A 19770-nucleotide genomic window follows, 5' to 3' on the forward strand; every position below is an offset into this window, starting at 1 on the left:
TTACTTTCTGTTACTTATCAGCTTTGTGACCTCCAGCAAATCACCTCTCTGAGTTTATGGAATCCCCATCATTCAAATGGGATTTACAGATAAAATCCCACTGTATATACCACATTTTGTTTATTCATCCCTCAGTTGATAGACATTTGGATTAGTTCTACTCCTTGGTCATGATAAATAGTTCTGCTGTTAATATTCTTGTAGAAGTATTTGTGTATACATACACTTTTTTTTTTTTTTTTTTTTTTTTTGAGAGTCTTGCCCTGTTACCTGGGCTGGAGTGCAGTGGCACGATCTTGGCTCACTGCAATCCCTGCCTCCCAGGCTCAAGCAATTCTTGTGCCTCAGCCTCCTGAGTAACTGGGATTACAGACTGTTTTCCACTGCCACTGTACCATTTTGCATTAATACCAGCATGTTTAAAGTCTCCAATTTCTCTACATCCCAAGTCTCTGTTGCTCGGGCTGGAGTGCAATGGCACAATCTTGGATCACTGCAACCTCCACCTCCCGGGTTCAAGCGATTCTCCTACCTCAGCCTCCCGAGTAGCTGGGACTATGCACACTACCACACCTGGCTAATTTTTTGTATTTTCAGTAGAGATGGGTTTAGGTTTTGGGGTACATGTGAAGAACATGCAAGATTGTTGCATAGGTACATACATGGCAATGTGGCTTACTGCCCAGGCTGGAGTGCAGAGAGGTGATTTTGACTCACTGAAGCCTCGACCTCCCGAACTCAAGCGATCCTCCTGCCTCAACCCGGGACTAGCTGGGATCACAGGCATCTGCCACCGCGGCCGGCTAATTTTTTGTAGAGAAAGGGTTTCACCATGTTGCCCAGGCTGATTTTGAACTCCTGGGCTCGTGATCCGCCCACCTCGGCCTCCCAAAGGGCTGAGATTACAGGCGTGAGCCAACGCGCCCAGTCTGGGATGGATATTTTTTAAGGCTCCTGACACATATTGCTAAACTCTTTTCTAGAAACGCTCTACCAGTCTACCACCCCACCAGCAGAGTATGACGCCTACGGTTGAGATTTTTAGCTCAAAGAATTATGATATATTTCAAGGGAGGAACCCTCTTCTCATCTTAAACTCTCTTTTAGTGACCTACCTTTACTCCTAAGCCTCCCTAGGGAATTCCCAGTCACTCACGGGGAATCTCTACCTGGAAATCCCAGAGGCACTCAAACTTAACGTGTCCAAAACTAAATTATTTCTGTCACCTTCCCACCTCATAACCCCCCAAATGCTCCAGATTCAGAAAAATACCCAGCACTGTAGCTGGCACCACGGGGATAATCACGATAACAACTATGGCAACCAGATTCCCTACTGAAGCCATTCTTTTCGGATGAACCACGGGCACAACAGGCAGGGATGACAAGGGGAACAGAGAAGGGGGTACAATCAGTTTGAGGCAGTCGAAGGCACGCGTACGACAGCGCCAGCGCACAACGGAACAAGGAAAAAGAGTGACGAGCATAAGCCACTGAGCTTCACTGGGCAGCCAATGCCCAGAAAACAGGTATCTCCCAGGTATCTGCCATTAGCACACAGACTCAGTTTCCTTACAGGTAACCTCAGGGCTTCGCAGGTCACTTCCGTCCTTCTCGCCCAGCGAGTGAGAAGTGCGCAGCCGCCGGCGCGCTGGCCGTTAGGCGCGTGCGTAGACTCGCCCACACGCCCGCTAGTGCGCACGCGCCCTGGGCCGCGCGTGCGTGCGTGGGGTCCGGTGTGAGGGGGCGGATGAGCCCCGGAAAGCAAGGGAAAGGGGTGGGGTTGGAGCAGGCTCTCGCGCATGCGTGCGCTGCACGAACCATTTGGCGGGTTTTTCCTGACCACTCTTGTTCTGTTACCGTCTCTGAGAAGCTCTGGGGTAGGAAGCGGGACGTTCTCCCCAGGAAAGCGTCCTCTTGAGATTTCTGCTCCCTCCATTCAGGGCGTTTGGGGGCCACACCTTCATTATTTTAAAAAAAAGTATTTCTCTGTGACCAACGGCCGGGGCCTTCTGACAGTGTGAGGTCTTGCTTGGGCTAGTTGATCACCTCCTGCCACGGTCCGCGGAGGGTGGAAGGATAAGAAGCCGAGGCGCTCGTCGCTCGCCACGCCTGCGGGTTTCTTGGGCGCAGGTCGGAGCTGGGTGGGCCCACTTCCCGGCCCCCGGCTTGGACGACCATGTCCGTGTCGCCCAAGCAGCTGGCGGAGGAGCTGCAGATCTTCGGCCTAGACTGCGAGGAGGCTCTGATTGAGAAATGTGAGTCCCGCACCCCTCCCGCGCCCCGGCGGTGCTCCACGCTCTCGCCCGAGTTCCTCGGCGCGCAAAACCGAAAGGGTCGCGCTTCCAGTTTCCACCTTCCCTTGAGCTGAGTTCTCCGTGGCTGTGAGAGGAAGAATCAAACTGAGTTTTGAGATTTAGGCTGTGGGGACTTGGAAATGCCCACTGGGTGCCAATTGAATGCCAAAGGAAAACTAGGAATATGCAGCACGATTTTAAACCGACTCGAAGTTCCCGAAAGGCGGAATCGGGATGTGCTAGATCGAAACGAGCCTCGGGTGGCACCTGAGTTTGGAAATTGTTGACACCCTAGTAAAGAAGCAAGAAGTGTGGGGGTTTTGATATGCAGTTTTTCATTCTTGGCTCCTCCCTTTTCACCCCACACCTTCAACCTCTGCTGATCCATCAGTTCTCTCATCAGAGCTGTTGGTGGTTATGTGCAAATATGAATCCCTTGAGGTGGGTTCCTAAAATTGAATTTGAGCTTTGGAGGGAGCTTTAGGGAGCTTGTTGCCTCCCTCTGTTTACAGATGGAGAAACAGACAAGGAAAGCTAACTGCCTGAACTGTCTGTGAAGCCAGGTGTCCTGCCACAGAGTCCAGTGCTCCGTTGTAGGAGTCCATCGTGGTGGTCAGGCTGTAGAGCAGTGTAAGGAGTTGTTTGAAGCAAAGCTTGGGAAAAGATGTGGAAGTTCTAGAATCGTATGAATGTGCACCTGCCTTAACCACTCAACACTTTGAACTTACATATAAAAAGAGAGTGCAAGCATGTTGATTTGTGGTGAGAAATTCCTTTCAGAAACCAGAATACTTCAAGTCTTCATACCCAGTGCCGCCTTTTTTTTTTTTTTTTTTTTTTTTTTTGAGACAAGTGTCTTGCTTTATCTCCCAAACTGGAATGCAGTGCAGTGGCGCGATCTCAGGTCACTGCAGCCTCCACCTCTGGGGTTCAAGCAACCCTCCTGCCTCAGCCTCCCAAGTAGCCGGGATTACAGGCACCTGACACCAGGCCCGGCTAATTTTTTTTTTTTTTTTTTTTTTTTTTTTTTTTTGTGGTAGAGACGGTGTTTCACCATATTGGCCAAGGCTGGTCTTGAATTCCTGACCACAAGTGATCCAACCACTTCAGCCTCCCAAAGTGCTGGGATTACAGGCATGAGCCACTGTGCCCAGCCCTTCACTTTTTAAAAGTAAGCTTAAGTGGAAAACCTATTACTGTCAGAAATTTACATGGTAACCATTAAATCAACACAAGAGTAATTACTTATGTGAACCAAATTTGTAAAGGCTTCAGGCCAAGATGCCAGTTGCTTCCATCTCACGTAGGGCTAAACTGGCCTGGATTTGGAATTGTGAACTTTGGATCATCAGTAGCCTCAATGGCACCTTAATGTTTCCTGACAGTCAACCATATTTCCCTGGTCTCTCTTTTTTTTTTTTAATTTTCGAAATGGAGTCTCGCTCTGTTGCCAAGCTGGAGTGTAGTCAGTGGCATGATCTCAGCTCACTGCAATCTCTGCCTCCTGAGTTTAAGCGATTCCTTTGCCTCAAGTCTGCTGGGTAGCTGGGACTACAGGAGTGCACAACCACGCCTGGCTCATTTTTTGTATTTTTAGTAGAGACAGGGTTTCACCACGTTGGCCAGGATGATCTTGATCTCCTGATCTCATGATCCGCCTGCTGCAGCCTCCCGAAGTGTTGGGATTACAAGTGTAAGCCATGGAGCCTGGCCCTTTTTTTTTTTTTTTTTTTTCTTTTTTTTTAAGATGTAGTCTCCCTCTGTCACCCAGGCTAGAGTGCAATGGTGTGATCTTGGCTCACTACAGCCTCTACCTCCCAGATTCCAGCGATTCTCCTGCCACAGCTTCCCGGGTAGCTAAGATTACGGGTACACATCACCACACTCGGCTCCTTTTTGTATTTTTAGTAGAGATGGTGTTTCACCATGTTGGCCAGACTGGTCTTGAACTCCTGACCTCAGATGATCCATCCACCCTGGCCTACCAAAGTGCTGGGATTACAGGCATGAGCCACCATGCCCAGCCCCTTGTCTCTTCACTCTGAGTCTTCCAGATTACTGTTTTCCACCTTCTCCTCTTTTAACATCCTTCTGTCCCACCCTCACTCTCAACTGACAAACTTCTATTTTTTGCTGAAAAAAAGAAGTAGAAGCATTAGAAAACTTCTGTCAGCCACCACCATTACATCTCACTGACCCATATCTGTGGCATGTACTTAGCCTTCTTTCCTATTACAATGAATAAACTCTTCATATCCCTAGCAAAATCCAAGTCCTCCACTTGAGTCCTAAACCCCATTCCTTCTCACCTAATTAAGTACATCACTGGTCATTCTCCTCTCTTACATATTTTCTATTTTTCTCTTTAAAATATTTTTTTCCGGCCGGGCGCGGTGGCTCAAGCCTGTAATCCCAGCACTTTGGGAGGCCGAGGCGGGCGGATCACGAGGTCGAGAGATCGAGACCATCCTGGTCAACATGGTGAAACCCCGTCTCTACTAAAAGTGCAAAAAATTAGCTGGGCATGGTGGCACGTGCCTGTAATCCCAGCTACTCAGGAGGCTGAGGCAGGAGAATTGCCTGAACCCAGGAGGCGGAGGTTGCGGTGAGCCGAGATCGCGCCATTGCACTCCAGCCTGGGTAACAAGGGCGAAACTCCGTCTCAAAAAAAAAAAAAAAAAAAAAAAAAAAGATAAAATATTTTTTTCCCTGCTAGTATAGAAATATGCTTCCAATCCTGCCTTTAAAATACTCTGTTGACCCTACTTCCCACTCCAGTTCTCTCCTTCCCAATTACAGCAGACCTCAAAACCGTCTTGCCATCTTTTTTTTTTTTTTTACTTGAAGTTCTGGGGTACATGTGCAGAACATGCAGGTTTGTTACATAGGTATACACGTGCCATGGTGGTTTGCTGCACCTATCAACCTGTCATCTACATTAGGTATTTCTCCTAATGCTCTCCCTCCCTTAGCCTCCCACTGCCTGCCATCCCTCCCCTATCTCCCACCCCACGACAGGCCCAGGTGTATGATGTTGCCTTCCTTGTGTCAATGTGTTTTCATTGTTCAACACCCACTTATGAGTGAGAACATGCGGTGTTTGGTTTTCTGTTCTTGTGTCGGTTTGCTGAGAATGATGGTTTCCAGTTTCATCCATGTCCCTGCAAAGGACATGAACTCATCCTTTTTTATGGCTGCATAGTATTCCATGGTGTATATGTTTCATATTTTCTTTATCCAGTCCATCATTGATGGGCATTTGGGTTGGTTCCAAGTCTTTGCTATTGTGAACAGTGCCGCAATAAACATAGGTGTGCATGTATCTTTTAATAGGATGATTTGCAATCCTTTGGGTATATACCCAGTAATGGGATTGCTGGGTCAAATGGTGTTTCTAGATCTAGATCCTTGAGGAATCGCCGCACTGTCTTCCACAATGGTTGAACTAATTTACACTCCCACCAACAGTGTAAAAGTGTTCCTATTTTTCTACATCCTCTTGAGCATCTGTTGTCTCCTAGTTTTTTAATGATCGCCATTCTAACTGGCTTAAGATGGTATTTCAATGTGGTTTTGATTTGCATTTCTCTAATGACCAGTGATGATGAGCTTTTTTTTCATGTTTGTTGGCTGCATAAATGTCTTATTTTGAGAAGTGTCTGTTCATATACTTCACCCAAAAATATGGAACGCTTCACAAGTTTGCATGTCATCCTTGCAGAGGGGCCATACTAATCTTCTCTGTATTGTTCCAGTTTTAGTATATGTGCTGCAGAAGCGAGCACGGGTCTTGCCATCTTTAAATGTTTCCTCCTTAAATCCATTTCAGTAAGTTCTTTTGTTGCCACCACTTCTCTATTCCAGGTTACCAGTGACCTTCACCTTGCTAAAAACTGATGATGAATTCTCAGTCCTCATCTTCAATTAGCAGCAGGACTTGACTATTTGTCATTTTTTCTTTTTTTTTTTTTTGAAACGGAGTTTCCTCTTGTTACCCAGGCTGGAGTGCAATGGCGCGATCTCGGCTCACCGCAACCTCCGCCTCCTGGGTTCAGGCAATTCTCCTGCCTCAGCCTCCTGAGTAGCTGGGATTACAGGCACGTGCCACCACGCCCAGCTAATTTTTTGTATTTTTAGTAGAGACGGGATTTCACCATGTTGACCAGGATGGTCTTGATCTCTCGACCTCGTGATCCACCCGCCTCGGCCTCCCAAAGTGCTGGGATTACAGGCTTGAGCCACCGCGCCCGGCCCATTTTTTCTTTTTTTAAACACATTTTTCTCTTACCATCTTAGACACTACTAGTTTTTCATTTTCTTTTTTTCTGAGACAGGGTCTTGCTCTGTTGCCCAGGCTAGAGTGTAACGGCCAAATCACAGCTCACTGCAGCCTCAACCTCCTTGGCTCAAGCAGTCTTTCCACCTCAGCTCCTAAGTAGTTGGAACTACAGGCACGTGCCACCAAGCCCAGCTAATTTTTGTATTTTTTGTAGAAACAGGGTTTCATCATGTTGCCCAAGCTGGTCTCGAATTTCTGGGCTCAAACAATCTGCCCACCTCAACTTCCCAAAGTGCTGGGATTACAGGCATGAGCCACTGCACCCAGCTTACTTCTAGTTTTTCTTCAGCTTTGCTTGTGTCACCACTTCTCAGGCTTTGCAGATTCATCCTCAGAGGCCCTACGGCACCCCAAGACTCAAGTCTGGGATCTTTTCTCCCTTCTAGATATGCACACTCCCTTGGTGATCTCACCTGGGGTCTCATAGCTTTATATCCCATGTATTTACTGATGATTCCCAAATTTATATCTTAGCCTGGACCTCTTGCCTGAACTGCAGGCTGGTCTTTTCAACCGCCTACTGTCTCCAGTTGTATGTCTAAATGGCATCTCAAACTCCGCATGTCTAAAACTAAGCTCTTGGTATCTCCTCTGTCTCCCCAGAATAGTTCCTCCTGCTCTTTTCCCCATCTCAGATAATAGGGACGCCACTCTTTCTATTGTACAGGCTAAAAATATCAGCATCATCCTTGGCTTCTGGCAGATCTCACTGGCTTTACTTTCAGTTTGTAAAGTCCTATCCAGAGTTCAACCACTTCTCACCATCTCCACTGCCACCATCTTGGTCTAAGCCACCATCATCTCTCACCTGGGCTTTGCCATGATTCTCTTAATTGGTCCCCCTGATTTTGCCCTCGTCCCCTTCTGTCTCCCCCTAGTAGTAAGCTTTCTGAGGACAAGGATGCTTCTGTCTTGTTTCTTATTACCCAAAACAATGCCTGGCACTAATAGATTCTGCATAAACATTGATTGGGTAAACAGGACTATTTATGCTTTTCGAGGTGAAAGCTGCGATAAATTAACTGAGTTTTCACTTGTCCAATTTTCCTTCCTACAGTGGTAGAGCTTTGTGTTCAGTATGGACAGAATGAGGAGGAAATGGTAAGCGAGCTTATAGCCTTCTGCACCAGCACACATAAAGATGGCCTTACCTCAGAGATCCTGAACTCTTTTGAGCATGAGGTAAGAACAAAATGAAAGCAAACTAATAACGTGATTCTCCATTTCTGCTCTACAGGGAAGACATTGTGATATGTTGAGAAGACGGTGGGATTTTGAGTCAGACCTGGATTCCAGGCCCACTATGAGCTTGGACCAACTACTTCGTGTCCCTGAGCCTCCGTTTCCTCTTCTGTCATTGGGTCTAATAATCTGTATTTTTTTTTTTTTTTTGAGACAGAGTTTTGCTCTTGTTACCCAGGCTGGAGTGCAATGGCGCGATCTTGGCTCACCGCAACTTCCGCTTCCTCGGTTTAGGCAATTCTCCTGCCTCAGCCTCCTGAGTAGCTGGGATTACAGGCACACGCCACCATGCCCAGCTAATTTTTGTATTTTTAGTAGAGACGGGGTTTCACCGTGTTGACCAGGATGGTCTCGATCTCTTGACCTCGTGATCCACTTGCCTCGGCATCCCAAAGTGCTGAGATTACAGGTGTGAGCCACCACGCCCGGCCCATAATCTGTATTTTTTATGATTGTTAAAAGAATTAAATGAGAATGGGCCGGGCATGGTGGCTCACACCTATAATTCCAGCACTTTGGGAGGCTGAGGCGAGTGGATCACCTAAGGTCAGGAGTTCGAGGCCAGCCTGGCCAACATGGTGAAACTATGTTGACTAAAAATACAAAAAATTAGCCAGTCATGATGGCACATGCCTGTAGTTGCAGCTACTCTGGAGGCTGAGGCAGGAGAATCACTTGAACCCAAGAGGCAGAGGCAGCAATGAGCTGAAATTATACCACTGTACTCCAGCCTGGGCGACAGAGCAGGACTCCATCTCACGAAAAAAAATAATAAAAGAATTAAATGAGAATGGACATAAAGCACTTAAAACTATGCCCAGCAGGTGTTAAGTCTTCACCAAATAATTGGTATTATTCGAATTGTTATGTGTTACAGACAGTCATGGGATATCTTGTTTTTAGTCTGTATATATCTTAATTCTTTGAGGAATGTTATATCTTTGATTATATTTTGAAGACCTTTTATTATCTCAATGCTTTGGAAAATGCCTCCGCTATTATTTGACTATGAAGTAATGTATTCACTATCTTTTCTTTTTCAGTTTCTGAGCAAAAGATTATCCAAAGCCCGGCACAGTGCCTGCAAGGACAGTGGCCATGCAGGAGCTAGAAATATTGTTTCCATTCAAGAGCTGTATCCTTTCTGCTGAAGGTCTTCACATCAAGCTACATGTTGTATTTTATAATTTGTCTCTAGTTGCATGTGTAATTTAAAAACAATAAGGCCAGGCATGGTGGCTAATGTCTGTAATCCCAGCACTTTGTGAGGCTGAGGCAAGCAGATCACTAGAGCCCAGGAATTCATGACCAGCCTGGGCAAACGGTAAAACCCCATCTCTACCAAAAGTACACATTTCTTTTCTTTTCTTCGTTTTTTTCTTTGAGACGGAATTTCACTCCTTTTGCCCAGGCTTGAGTACAGTGGTGCCATCTCAACTCACTACAGCCTCCATCTTTCAACTTGAAGTGATTCTCTTGCCTCAGCCTCCAGAGTAGCTGGGATTACAGGTTCGTGCCATCACGCCCAGGTAATTTTGACTTTTTTTTTTTTTTTTTAAGTAGAGACAGGGTTTCACCATATTGGACAGGCTGGTCTCAAACTCCTGACCTTAGGTGATCTGCCTGCTTCAGCCTCCCAAAGTGCTGGGATTACAGGTGTGAGCCACTGTGCCCGGCCAAAGTACAAATTAAAAAAAAAAATTAGTTGGGCGTGATGGTACACACCTGTAGACCTACCTACTTGGGACGCTGAGGTGGAAGAATTGCTTGGACCCAGGAGGCAGAAGTTGCAGTGAGTCAAGATTGCGCCACTGCACTTTAGCCTGGGTGACAGAGGAAACCCCATCTCAAAAATTAATAATATTAACGATAATTGTAAAAATTACCTAATATTGAGATTTCTTATAACAATCAGCTGTTGCCTTATATGAAGGTTTATTATTGTTTTTCTTAACCAGAGTTCTTAGAATTGAAGTGGAAGAAGAAGAGGAAATCCTCTTGAACTCGTATACCACACCCTCAAAGGTAAGTAAACAGTGTTTTACAAGTAGCATTTTAAAATAGGTTATCACAACATTTGAAGATCTGAGGGAAAAAAAATCAACCACTCTCATGTATTTCCTACTATATTTCCTTTTATATAGCTTCCTTTCTGATCATATGTCTAAACGTTTTACATAATGGCAGTACTTATAAACATATAGCTATCCTGCTTTTCTCAGCACAACATGAAACATTTCTATAACTGTAATTACTCCATAATTTACCTTTTTAAATAGTTGCATAGTTTTATACTATGATTGAATAATTCAGTTATGTGTTAGATCCCAGTGTGAAAGGTCAAATAGGGTAATGAAAAAGCATTGCCTTCAAAGTCTGAGTCAGAAGCCCTAGGTGGCCTTGAGTGAGTTGTTTTATCTCTGAGCCACTGTTTCCTTATCCGTAATACCAAGATTCATTCATTCAGTTATCCAGCAACAACTATGTACTGCACTAGACACTGGGTAAACAATGGGGAATGGAACAGACATGGATGGGCTCTGCCCTCAGGAAGCTGACAGCCAGTGCACAATATCCTCCAGCTTGGAGGGCTTGAAGAGAAAGTGAATAGTTAAAGCACCAGGCCCTATGCAGTATATTCAGTAATAGTAATTATTCTTTATACTAACTAAATAAATTCCTAGAAATTCATGAACATGGAGTGAGCCTTAATTATTCAAAGTAAATTACATCATAAGAAAGAAGGTACGGGCTGGGTGCAGTGGCTCATGCCTGTAATCCCAGCACTCTGGGAGACCAAGGCAGAAGGATTTTGAGCCTAGGAGTTCAAGACCACACTGGGCGACAGAGTGAGACCTCATCTTTATAAAAAGAATTTTTTTTTTTTTTTTTTTTTTTTTTTTTTTTTTTTGAGACGGAGTTTCGCTCTTGTTACCCAGGCTGGAGTGCAATGGCGCGATCTTGGCTCACCGCAACCTCCGCCTCCTGGGTTCAGGCAATTCTCCTGCCTCAGCCTCCTGAGTAGCTTGGATTACAGGCATATGCCACCATGCCCAGCTACTTTTTTGTATTTTTAGTAGAGACGGGGTTTCACCATGTTGACCAGGATGGTCTCGATCTCTTGACCTTGTGATCCACCCGCCTCGGCCTCCCAAAGTGCTGGGATTACAGGCTTGAGCCACCGCACCCGGCCAAAAAAGAATTTTTTTTAAAGTTGGGTATGGTGGTGCACACCTGTAAGTCCCAGCTACTTGGGAAGCTGAGGTAGCAAGATCACTTGAGCCCAAGAGGTTGAGGCTTCCATGAGCAGAGATCATGCCACTGCTCTACAGCCTGGGTGACAAAATGAGGTGCTGTCTCAAGAAGAAAGAAGGCAAATAGTTTAGATATGCCTGTGGAGAGCAAGAAAGCCAAAAATGTGCCTCATGAAGTTTGCTAACACAAAACCAGGTACATATAATATTAAAATACATAATTAGGTGTTTGTTAGAGTTTCTTCAGATTGGAGAGACTATAATTCATTTTATTTTCCCCATAAAGTAGTTTTCTGAGTCCATATCCCAGTGAAGGACACCTCCATTCTTCCATTGATTCAGGCCAAGAGCCTTGGAAACCTCCTTGAATCCTTTTTCTCTCACACCCCACATCCAGCTTATTCCTGTCATCCCTCTCCGGGATCTGGCCACCTCTTACCACTTCCACAGCCACCACCAGGTCCACTGCTGCCACCAGGTTCACAGCATCATTGTCTCCTTGTAAATGATTGGGACAGCCTCCTAACTAGCCCTTGGCTTCTTTCTTTCATGTCTACCTCTAACCGACTCTACCCAGAAGCCAGAGTGCTCCTTTCCAGTGAAAGGTCAGGTTTTCTTGCTTACATTTCTCCCACTGGCTTTCCATCTTTACTCCTAATACCCAAAGTTTGAACCAGCATGCGTGAAGTTCTGTAGGAGCTGGCCCCCTCCTCCCTCTGTCGTCTTTCCAGACTCCCCCTCACTCTCTGCTTCTGCTATGCCAAATGTATGTCCACTTCCTATGTCTCCTTGTCAGAGGGAACAAGTCTGCCTAAAAGAACAAACCCCCTCTATTTTATTTTCTTCCTTTATTTATTTATTTATTTATTTATTTTTGAGACGGGAGTTTCACTCTTGTTACCCAGGCTGGAGTGCAATGGCGCAATCTCAGCTCACCGCAACCTCCGCCTCCTGGGTTCAAGCAATTCCCCTGCCTCAGCCTCCTGAGTAGCTGGGATTACAGGCACGTGCCACCATGCCCAGCTAATTTTTTATATTTTTAGTAGACACGGGGTTTCACCATGTTGACCAGGATGGTCTCAATCTCTTGACCTCGTGATCCACCCGCCTCGGCCTCCCAAAGTACTGGGATTACAGGCTTGAGCCACCGTGCCCGGCCCCTCTTCCTTTATTTTTATCCATGGGACTTATTACCACCAAACATGTATATACTTACTTTTTTTTTTTTTTTTTTTTTTTTTTTTTTTTTTGAGATAGAGCCTTGCTCTGTCGCCCAGGCTGGAATGCAGTGGTGTGATCTTGGCTCACTGCAACCTCTGCCTCCTGAATTCAAGTGATTCCTGCCTCAGCCTTCTGAGTAGCTGGGAGTACAGGTGCATGCCACCATGCCCGTTTAATTTTTGTATTTTTAGTAGAGACAGGGTTTTACCATGTTGGTCAGGCTGCTCTCGATTTCTTGACCTCATGATCCACCTGTCTCAGCCTCCCAAAGTGCTGGGATTATAGGCATGAGCCACTGCACTCGGCCTGTACTGGCTTTTATGTTTTAGTCTGTCTTCCCTCCATTAGAATGGAATCTCCTTGAGAATGGAGACTTTGTTTTTACTTGCTGCTGTTTTCCCAGCACCGTGGCATGTTAATAGTTGTTGAAAGATCTCTGAATAAGGGAGTGTGGTTGGCTCTTTAGGTAGGATCTGAATTGCAATACCAACGGGACCACCGCAGTTTTATCGGATTGACAGCTTCACAGATCTAGAATTTTATCTAATTTGTCTATGTATTCAGAATTGATCATATTCTTAGAGTCTGACTCATGGTAACCCAGCTCTCAGTAGACTGATGCATAAGCCAGGTGCAAAAGTAGATACCCTTCCAATGACTGAAATCCCATATTTAGGATGCCCCATTCTTGCTATGGAAATACTTGGGAGACTGAATTGTGAATCAAAATTTGTTACTGTGAGGCTGGGTGCAGTGGCTCATGCCTGTAATCTCAGCACTTTGGGAGGCCAAGGCGGGTGGATCACTTGAGGTCAGGAATTCGAGACCAGCCTGGCCAACATGGTGAGACCCCGTCTCTACTCAGAATAAAAATTAGATGGGCATGGTGGTAGGCGCCTATAATCCCAGCTACTCAAGAGTCTAAGCCAGGAGAACCACATGAACCCGGGAGGTGGAGGTTGCAGTGAGCCAAGATCATGGCCACTGCAGGACTCCATCTCAAAAAAAAAAAAAAAAGTTTGTGACTGTGAATTCCACGCTAAATAGGTTGGATTGAAAGGTTGAGCAAACAATATGTGTCTGTCCTAGAGATATGTAAAATGCTTAGAACAGTACCCATCACATGGAAATTGTTCAGTCACTGTTGGGCATGCATCAATGGCAGCATGATAAAATAGTCAAAGTGTGAATGTTGGCCTTTCCACGCAAACAGTGCCAGGCTGAGGTTGCCTGACCCTTGTCAGGTCTTGGGAACACGTGTCCCTCTGCTATAGAGGTAAATATGTTATGTCAGTGATTTTAGCTTATCACTATTAAGCCTTTCACCTGTGCAGTTGACAACTGTTCTTTTGCCTCTGTGTTCACCATAAATCTGCTTATGATTTGGCTGCCATGTGCCCTAACAGAAGAGAATGTGTTAGCATGAAGACTTGGCGTTCCCATACGCTTGGCAATTATATTTCCAGTAAATTAATAAACTGCCATCCTTGGTTATAATTTGATTTTCTCTGTGGGTATGAAAATGTGCTTACCCTCAGATATAAGAATAAGGTACCATTGGTGACCACATTTCTCACTAGAAATTATGAAACCTGCCAGGCGCGGTAGCTCATGTCTGCAATCTCAGCACTTTGAGAGGCCAAGACGGGCGGATCACCTGAGGTCAGGAGTTTGAGACCAGCCTGGCCAACATGGTGAAACCCCGTCTCTATTAAAAATATAAAAATATTAGCCAGTTGAGATGGCAGGTGCCTGTAATCCCAGCTATTCAGGAGGTTGAGGCAGGAGAATTGCTTGAACCTGAGAGGCAGAGGTTGCAGTGAGCTGAGATTGTACCACTGCACTCCAGCCTGGGCAATAAGAGTGAAACTCTGTCTCAAAAAAAAAAAAAGTAGATGAAACCATCTGGGTGCGGCGGCTCACGCCTGTAATCGTAGCACTTTGGGAGGCTGTGAAGCAGGTGGATCATCTGAAATCAGGAGTTTGAGACCAGTCTGGCCAACATGGTAAAACCCTGTCTCTACTAAAAATACAAAAATTAGCTGGGCGTGGTGGCACATGCCTGTGATACCAGCTACTTGGGAGGCTGAGGCAGGAGAATCCCTTGAACCGGGGAGACGGAGTTTGCAGTGAGTCGAGATCATGCCACTGCACTCCAGCCTGGGTGACAGAACAAGACTCCATCTGAAAAAAGAAAAGAAGAAACCAGCATTAAATGTTAATAATGAATCTTACAAGCTTGGTCAAAGGGAGCGCATCCCTGAGAACCGGGACTGGAGTTGGTGAACACTATTAGCTTTTACCACGGAGGACAGGACTAGAACACCAAACTATGCCTTGTTTACCAAAGTGCCATCACCTTGCCATGTCCTGCGAGACAGACCGTCATTCTCTCAAAATATCATCTCTGCCCCACAGCATTGGCCCTAGAGTACCGTAGCCCACTGTATATTAGGAGAATATTTTTGGAAGATAGTTTGAGGAAATGTATTAAAATTATGAAACCTTTTTTTATTATTACGAAAAAAAAGACTGAGTGTCACTATGTTGCTGAGGCTGGTCTTAAACTCCTGAGCTCAAGTGATCCTCCTGCCTCAGCCTCCCAAAATGCTAGGATTACAGGCATGAGCCACCGTGTCTGGCCAAAATCATAAAATGTTTTTCTATCCTTTGACCCAGTAATTCTCCCTAGGGTAAAACAAACAAAAAAATGTCTTCTGAAGAAATAATTCAACATGATGGGAAAAGCTGTATGCATGAAAATGTGCATTTTAGCATTATTTTATTTTTTTAATTTAAAATCTTAATTTGCCAAATCACTTTTCACCTGAGAATCAGCATTACTTATCACCGAAAATTGCAGGCAACCCATAATCCAGCAATAGAAAAGTAATTATGTAAATCATTGTAGGTCAATTTAATCAAATAACACAGCTACTAAAAGGGATAAAGATCTGTAGTTCCAGCACTTTGGGAGGGCAGGTGGATCACCTGAGGTCAGGAGTTTGGGACCAGTCTAGCCAACATGGGAAAACCCCATCTCTACTAGAAATACAAAATTAGCATGCCTATAGTCCCAGCTACTCAGGAGGCTGAGGCAGGAGAATTGCTTACACCTTGGAACCTGGAGGCAGAAGTTGAAGTGAGCCAAGATTGCACATTGCACTCCAGCCTGGGCAACAAGAGTGAAACTCCATCTCAAAAAAAAAAAAAAAAAAAAAAAAAAAAAAAGATAAAGATTGTGCCAGTGCGGTGGCGCACGTGTGTAATCTCAGCATTTTGGGAGGCCAAGATGAGTGGATCACTTGAGGTTAGGAGTTCGAGAGCAGCCTGGTCAAATTGGCGAAACCCCATCTCTACTGAAAATACAAAAATTATCTGGATGTGGTGGCGGGCACCTGTAATCCCAGCTACTTGGGAGGCTGAGGCAGCAGAATCGCTTGAACCTGGGAGGTAGAGGTTTTAGTGAGCTGAGATCTTGCCACTGTGCTAAAAATGTTATAATTTGGGAAAATGTACATAATACCAAGTGAAAGAATCAGTACATAAAACTTAGACTTATATTTAAACTAAGATTATGACTATAATTTTTATATTTGTAATTTTAATATACAAATTATAAGCCACCACGCCTGGCTTTTTTTTCTCCCCAGACGTGAAGTCTTGCCGTTGCCCGTGCTGGTCTCGAACTCCTGGGCTGAGGCAATCCTCCCACCTTGACCTCGCAGAGTGCTGGGATTACAGGCATGAGCCACTGCCCCTGGCCTAGAAAGTTATTAAAATACTATTAAGGAATATTCAAAACTAGTTATTATATCAGGGTAGTAGAATAAGGGATTTTTTTTTTAATTCGTTTTCCACTGCAGCTACCTAATGATGATTTTGAATCTGTTCTCTGGTGTTTTGTCCTGCAGTCGCCACCAGTTGACCACTTGGCTGTATAACTTCTTAAACTTGCAGCCAGGAGGAGCCCTAGGGCAGGGAAAGCTACAGATGAGTTGGCCTCCTGGCTGCTATCCAGGCAAGGATTTTGTGTTTTCTCTAGTACAGTCAGTTTTCTTAGACTTTAGGGAGCAATATGTCTCAGACTATAGGTTTTATCCTCCATTCTGGGCTTATCTTTGGATTCTTGTTGATGAGTCAAAAGGAGTGACCATCAATGAGGTGTTTCCTAGTTCTTCAAGTATGAGCTCAGCCTTGTTGTCTGGTTGGAGTCATTTCCTTTGAAAATGTGTGGTAGAGTTTGCCAAAGTAAGTAGTAATGTGGTCTCATTCCTTCTCAGGAAAATATGTCCCCATAGATCAAATCTATGCATTGCAAAACTCAGATCTGTTTGAAAACAAAGAGAGGTGGGGACAGAAAGTAAACATATGAAAGATTTGGCAGCACAGATTACCTGCCTAGTGGTCCTTTTTGGCAGTTTTTCATAATTGCCTTCAAAATAGGGACAGTGTCCTGAATGTTGGTCACAGTTGTTGAAGATTTCTTTTGAGATTGTGCTTGATGGTGACCTCCCGGGATCAGGGGACTACCAGGTTGCCTAAGGAGGGGTGAACCAGCCCGGGTCAGAAATGGAGCAAGTCAAAACTCCTGTGCTGATGAGTAGTGGGATCGCACCTGTGAATAGCCACTGCACTCCACACTGGGCAACACAGTGAGACCCCGTCTCTAAAAAAAAAAAAAAAAAGAGAGAGAAAGAGTTGATGCTTGGAAAATAGGGCCTGAAAAAGAGAACCCACCCAGTCCTATTTTGTGCCTTTGTTTGGACATGCTCTCCCTTTTCTTCCAAGGAACTACACACTGAATTAGCATTGAGTCTAGTGTCACTGAGATTTTGTGTTCCTTTTTTTCCCTAGGGTTCACAGAAGCGAGCTATCTCCACCCCAGAAACCCCCATAACCAAAAGGAGTGTGTCAACTCGGAGCCCCCATCAGCTCCTCTCACCATCAAGTTTCTCTCCAAGGTATGGATCATAATTAAGTGTCATAAAGCAGCACCCCCTCCTTTCTCTGGCTATCTGATGAAGGCTAACAGCAAAGTTACTTATTAACTACAGGTGGGCGTGTACCTCTGCAGTGAATCGGCTGGAAGGCCTATTGCTGTCTGCCTTCCTTGCTTTCCCTTTCTCTATGGAAAATTACTGTTTCTTACGGTAATTCAGGAAACTCACTTTCCACCTAATTTTCTATGGCTCATTTCCTAGATCAGGAACTGATATCTTCTATTGAAAACAACCTGTCTATTCAGAAGTCTAAGAGTCTTAACAGGTCTTGTCAGTAGAGGCAAGTAGGTTTCCACCTGCTTCTGTTTGTGTTTTGTTGGGTTTCTTTTTCTTTCTTTTCATCTAAAGTGTTTATTTTTAAAAAAGAAAAGCACGTATCTTTGTTCATGATGTTTTGCAACCTGTTATTGTTTCTTACTCAGGTTACAACTAGTTTCTGAGAGTTTTTTGTCACTGTGAATCTGCACTGACTTAATTGGTATTTTGTCCCTCTGCCATCATTGTACATAAATCCAGAAAGATCATATGTAATTTTTTGAAATCCGTAAATGACACATATTAGAGAATTCCATAGGCAAGAGCTCTGCTGAGTAGATGGGTTTTTAGGAGCTTTCACATCAAGATGAGGCTCAGGAGCAATAGTATTAACCCTTCAGGGAAACACCAATTGCCAGGAGTCACTACTTCTACTTGGATCACTTCTAGATGAACCAGAGCTTAAAATTTTTCTGCTCTATCACTTTTTTTTTTTTTTGAGATGGAGTCTCACTCTGTCACCGAGGCTGGAGTGCAGTGGCACCATCTTGGCTCACTGCAACCTCTACCTCCCAGTTCAAGTGATTCTCCTGCCTCAGCTTCCCAGGTAGCTGGGACTACAGATACGTGCCACTACACCTGGCTAATTTTTGTATTTTTATTACAGACAGGGTTTCACCATGTTGGCCAGGCTGATCTCACACTCCTGACCTCAGGAGATCCACCTGCCTTGGCTTCCCAAAGTCCTAGGATGACAAGCATGAGCCACAGCGCCCAGCCTTTTCAGCTCTATAACTTTAGAAAGGTGGTGATAGGCCGGGCGCGGTGGCTCAAGCCTGTAATCCCAGCACTTTGGGAGGCCGAGGCGGGTGGATCACGAGGTCAAGAGATTGAGACCATCCTGGTCAACATGGTGAAACCCCGTGTCTACTAAAAATACAAAAAAATTAGCTGGGCATGGTGGCGGGTGCCTGTAATCCCAGCTACTCGGGAGGCTGAGGCAGGAGAATTGCCTGAACCCAGGAGGCAGAGGTTGTGGTGAGCCGAGATCGCGCCATTGCACTCCAGCCTGTGTAACAAGAGTGAAACTCCGTCTCAAAAAAAGAAAAAAAAAAAAAAAGAAACAAAGGTGGTGATAGAAGCTCTGCAGTCATTCAAGGTGAGTGGTCATTGGATTGTTTTTTCTTTCTTTCTTTCTTTTTTTTTTTTTTTAAAGACAGAGTCTCGCTCTGTCACCAGGCTGGAGTGCAGTGGTGTGACCTTGGCTCATTAAAACCTCAGACTCCCTGGTTCATGTGATTCTTCTGCCTCAGCCTCCTGAGTAGCTGGGATTACAGGCACGTGCCACCATGCCCAGCTAATTTTTGTATTTTTAGTAGAGATGGGGTTTCACCATGTTGGCCAGGATGCTCTCAATCTCCTGACCTCATGATCCACCCATCTCGGCTTCCCAAAGTGCTGGGATTATAAACCTGAGCTACCACGCCTGGCCTTTTTTTTTTTTTTTTTTTTTTTTTTAAGATAGGCTTTCACTCTATTGCCCAGGGTAGATGCAGTGGCACGATCATAGCTCACTGTAGCCTTGGCCTTCCAGGCTCAGGTGATCCTCCTACGTCAGCCTCCTAAGTAGCTGGGACTACAGACTTATGCTACCAAGCCCAGCTAATTTTTGTAGAGACAGGTTTTCACTATGTTGCCCAAGCTGGTCTTGAACTCCTGGCCTCAAGCAATCTACCACCTCCCAAAGTACTGGGATTACAGGCATAAGCTACCACGCCTGGCAGTATTTGGATTTTGAAGTACAATTTTACTTTAGGGTGGTCTACTGCTGCTTTGGGGAGTTCTCAGACTTTTTGGAAGAAAGCTTTCTAGATTTAATAGAGCATCTTTGCAACCTGGTATATAGGGATGGTTCTTATAGACATGCCAGGACCATTTCAGGAGTTATATTCTCCAAATGTAAATACAATCCTCTGAAAGCTGTCGAACTGTTTACAGCTGGCCTCATGTGAGCATCTTGTTGCATTAAAGGGCCTGCTATAATGGGTGGCCCGTGGAGCTTCCCAGGGAAGAGCTTGGAGAAACTGGCAAAATGCTGCCTAGCCATTTTTTAACGCACACTAATAAAGCTGACAGCAGAAACTGGTTTTGTATTTTAC

General features: G+C 45.0%; 1 protein-coding gene and 1 non-coding gene across 2 annotated transcripts in view; one reads left to right on the forward strand and one right to left on the reverse strand.

The window, feature by feature from the left end:
- Positions 1 to 1793: 1793 nt before the first annotated feature.
- The window catches only part of POLA2 (DNA polymerase alpha 2, accessory subunit), a 36708-nt gene continuing 18731 nt past the window's right edge, over positions 1794 to 19770 (forward strand). The window contains exons 1-5 of the mRNA XM_039470949.2: positions 1794 to 2258; positions 7694 to 7818; positions 8922 to 9013; positions 9846 to 9903; positions 17211 to 17317. Of these exons, the coding sequence (XP_039326883.1) occupies positions 2180 to 2258; positions 7694 to 7818; positions 8922 to 9013; positions 9846 to 9903; positions 17211 to 17317 (461 nt within the window). The 5' untranslated portion in view covers positions 1794 to 2179. The remainder of the gene's footprint in view (positions 2259 to 7693; positions 7819 to 8921; positions 9014 to 9845; positions 9904 to 17210; positions 17318 to 19770) is intronic.
- LOC120364749 (U6 spliceosomal RNA) lies at positions 5976 to 6082 on the reverse strand. The gene has a single exon (XR_005579896.1). It is a non-coding gene; the product is annotated as a U6 spliceosomal RNA (small nuclear RNA).

Source organism: Saimiri boliviensis, chromosome 6, assembly GCF_048565385.1.
Source record: "Saimiri boliviensis isolate mSaiBol1 chromosome 6, mSaiBol1.pri, whole genome shotgun sequence".
Taxonomy (NCBI): Eukaryota; Metazoa; Chordata; class Mammalia; order Primates; family Cebidae; genus Saimiri; species Saimiri boliviensis.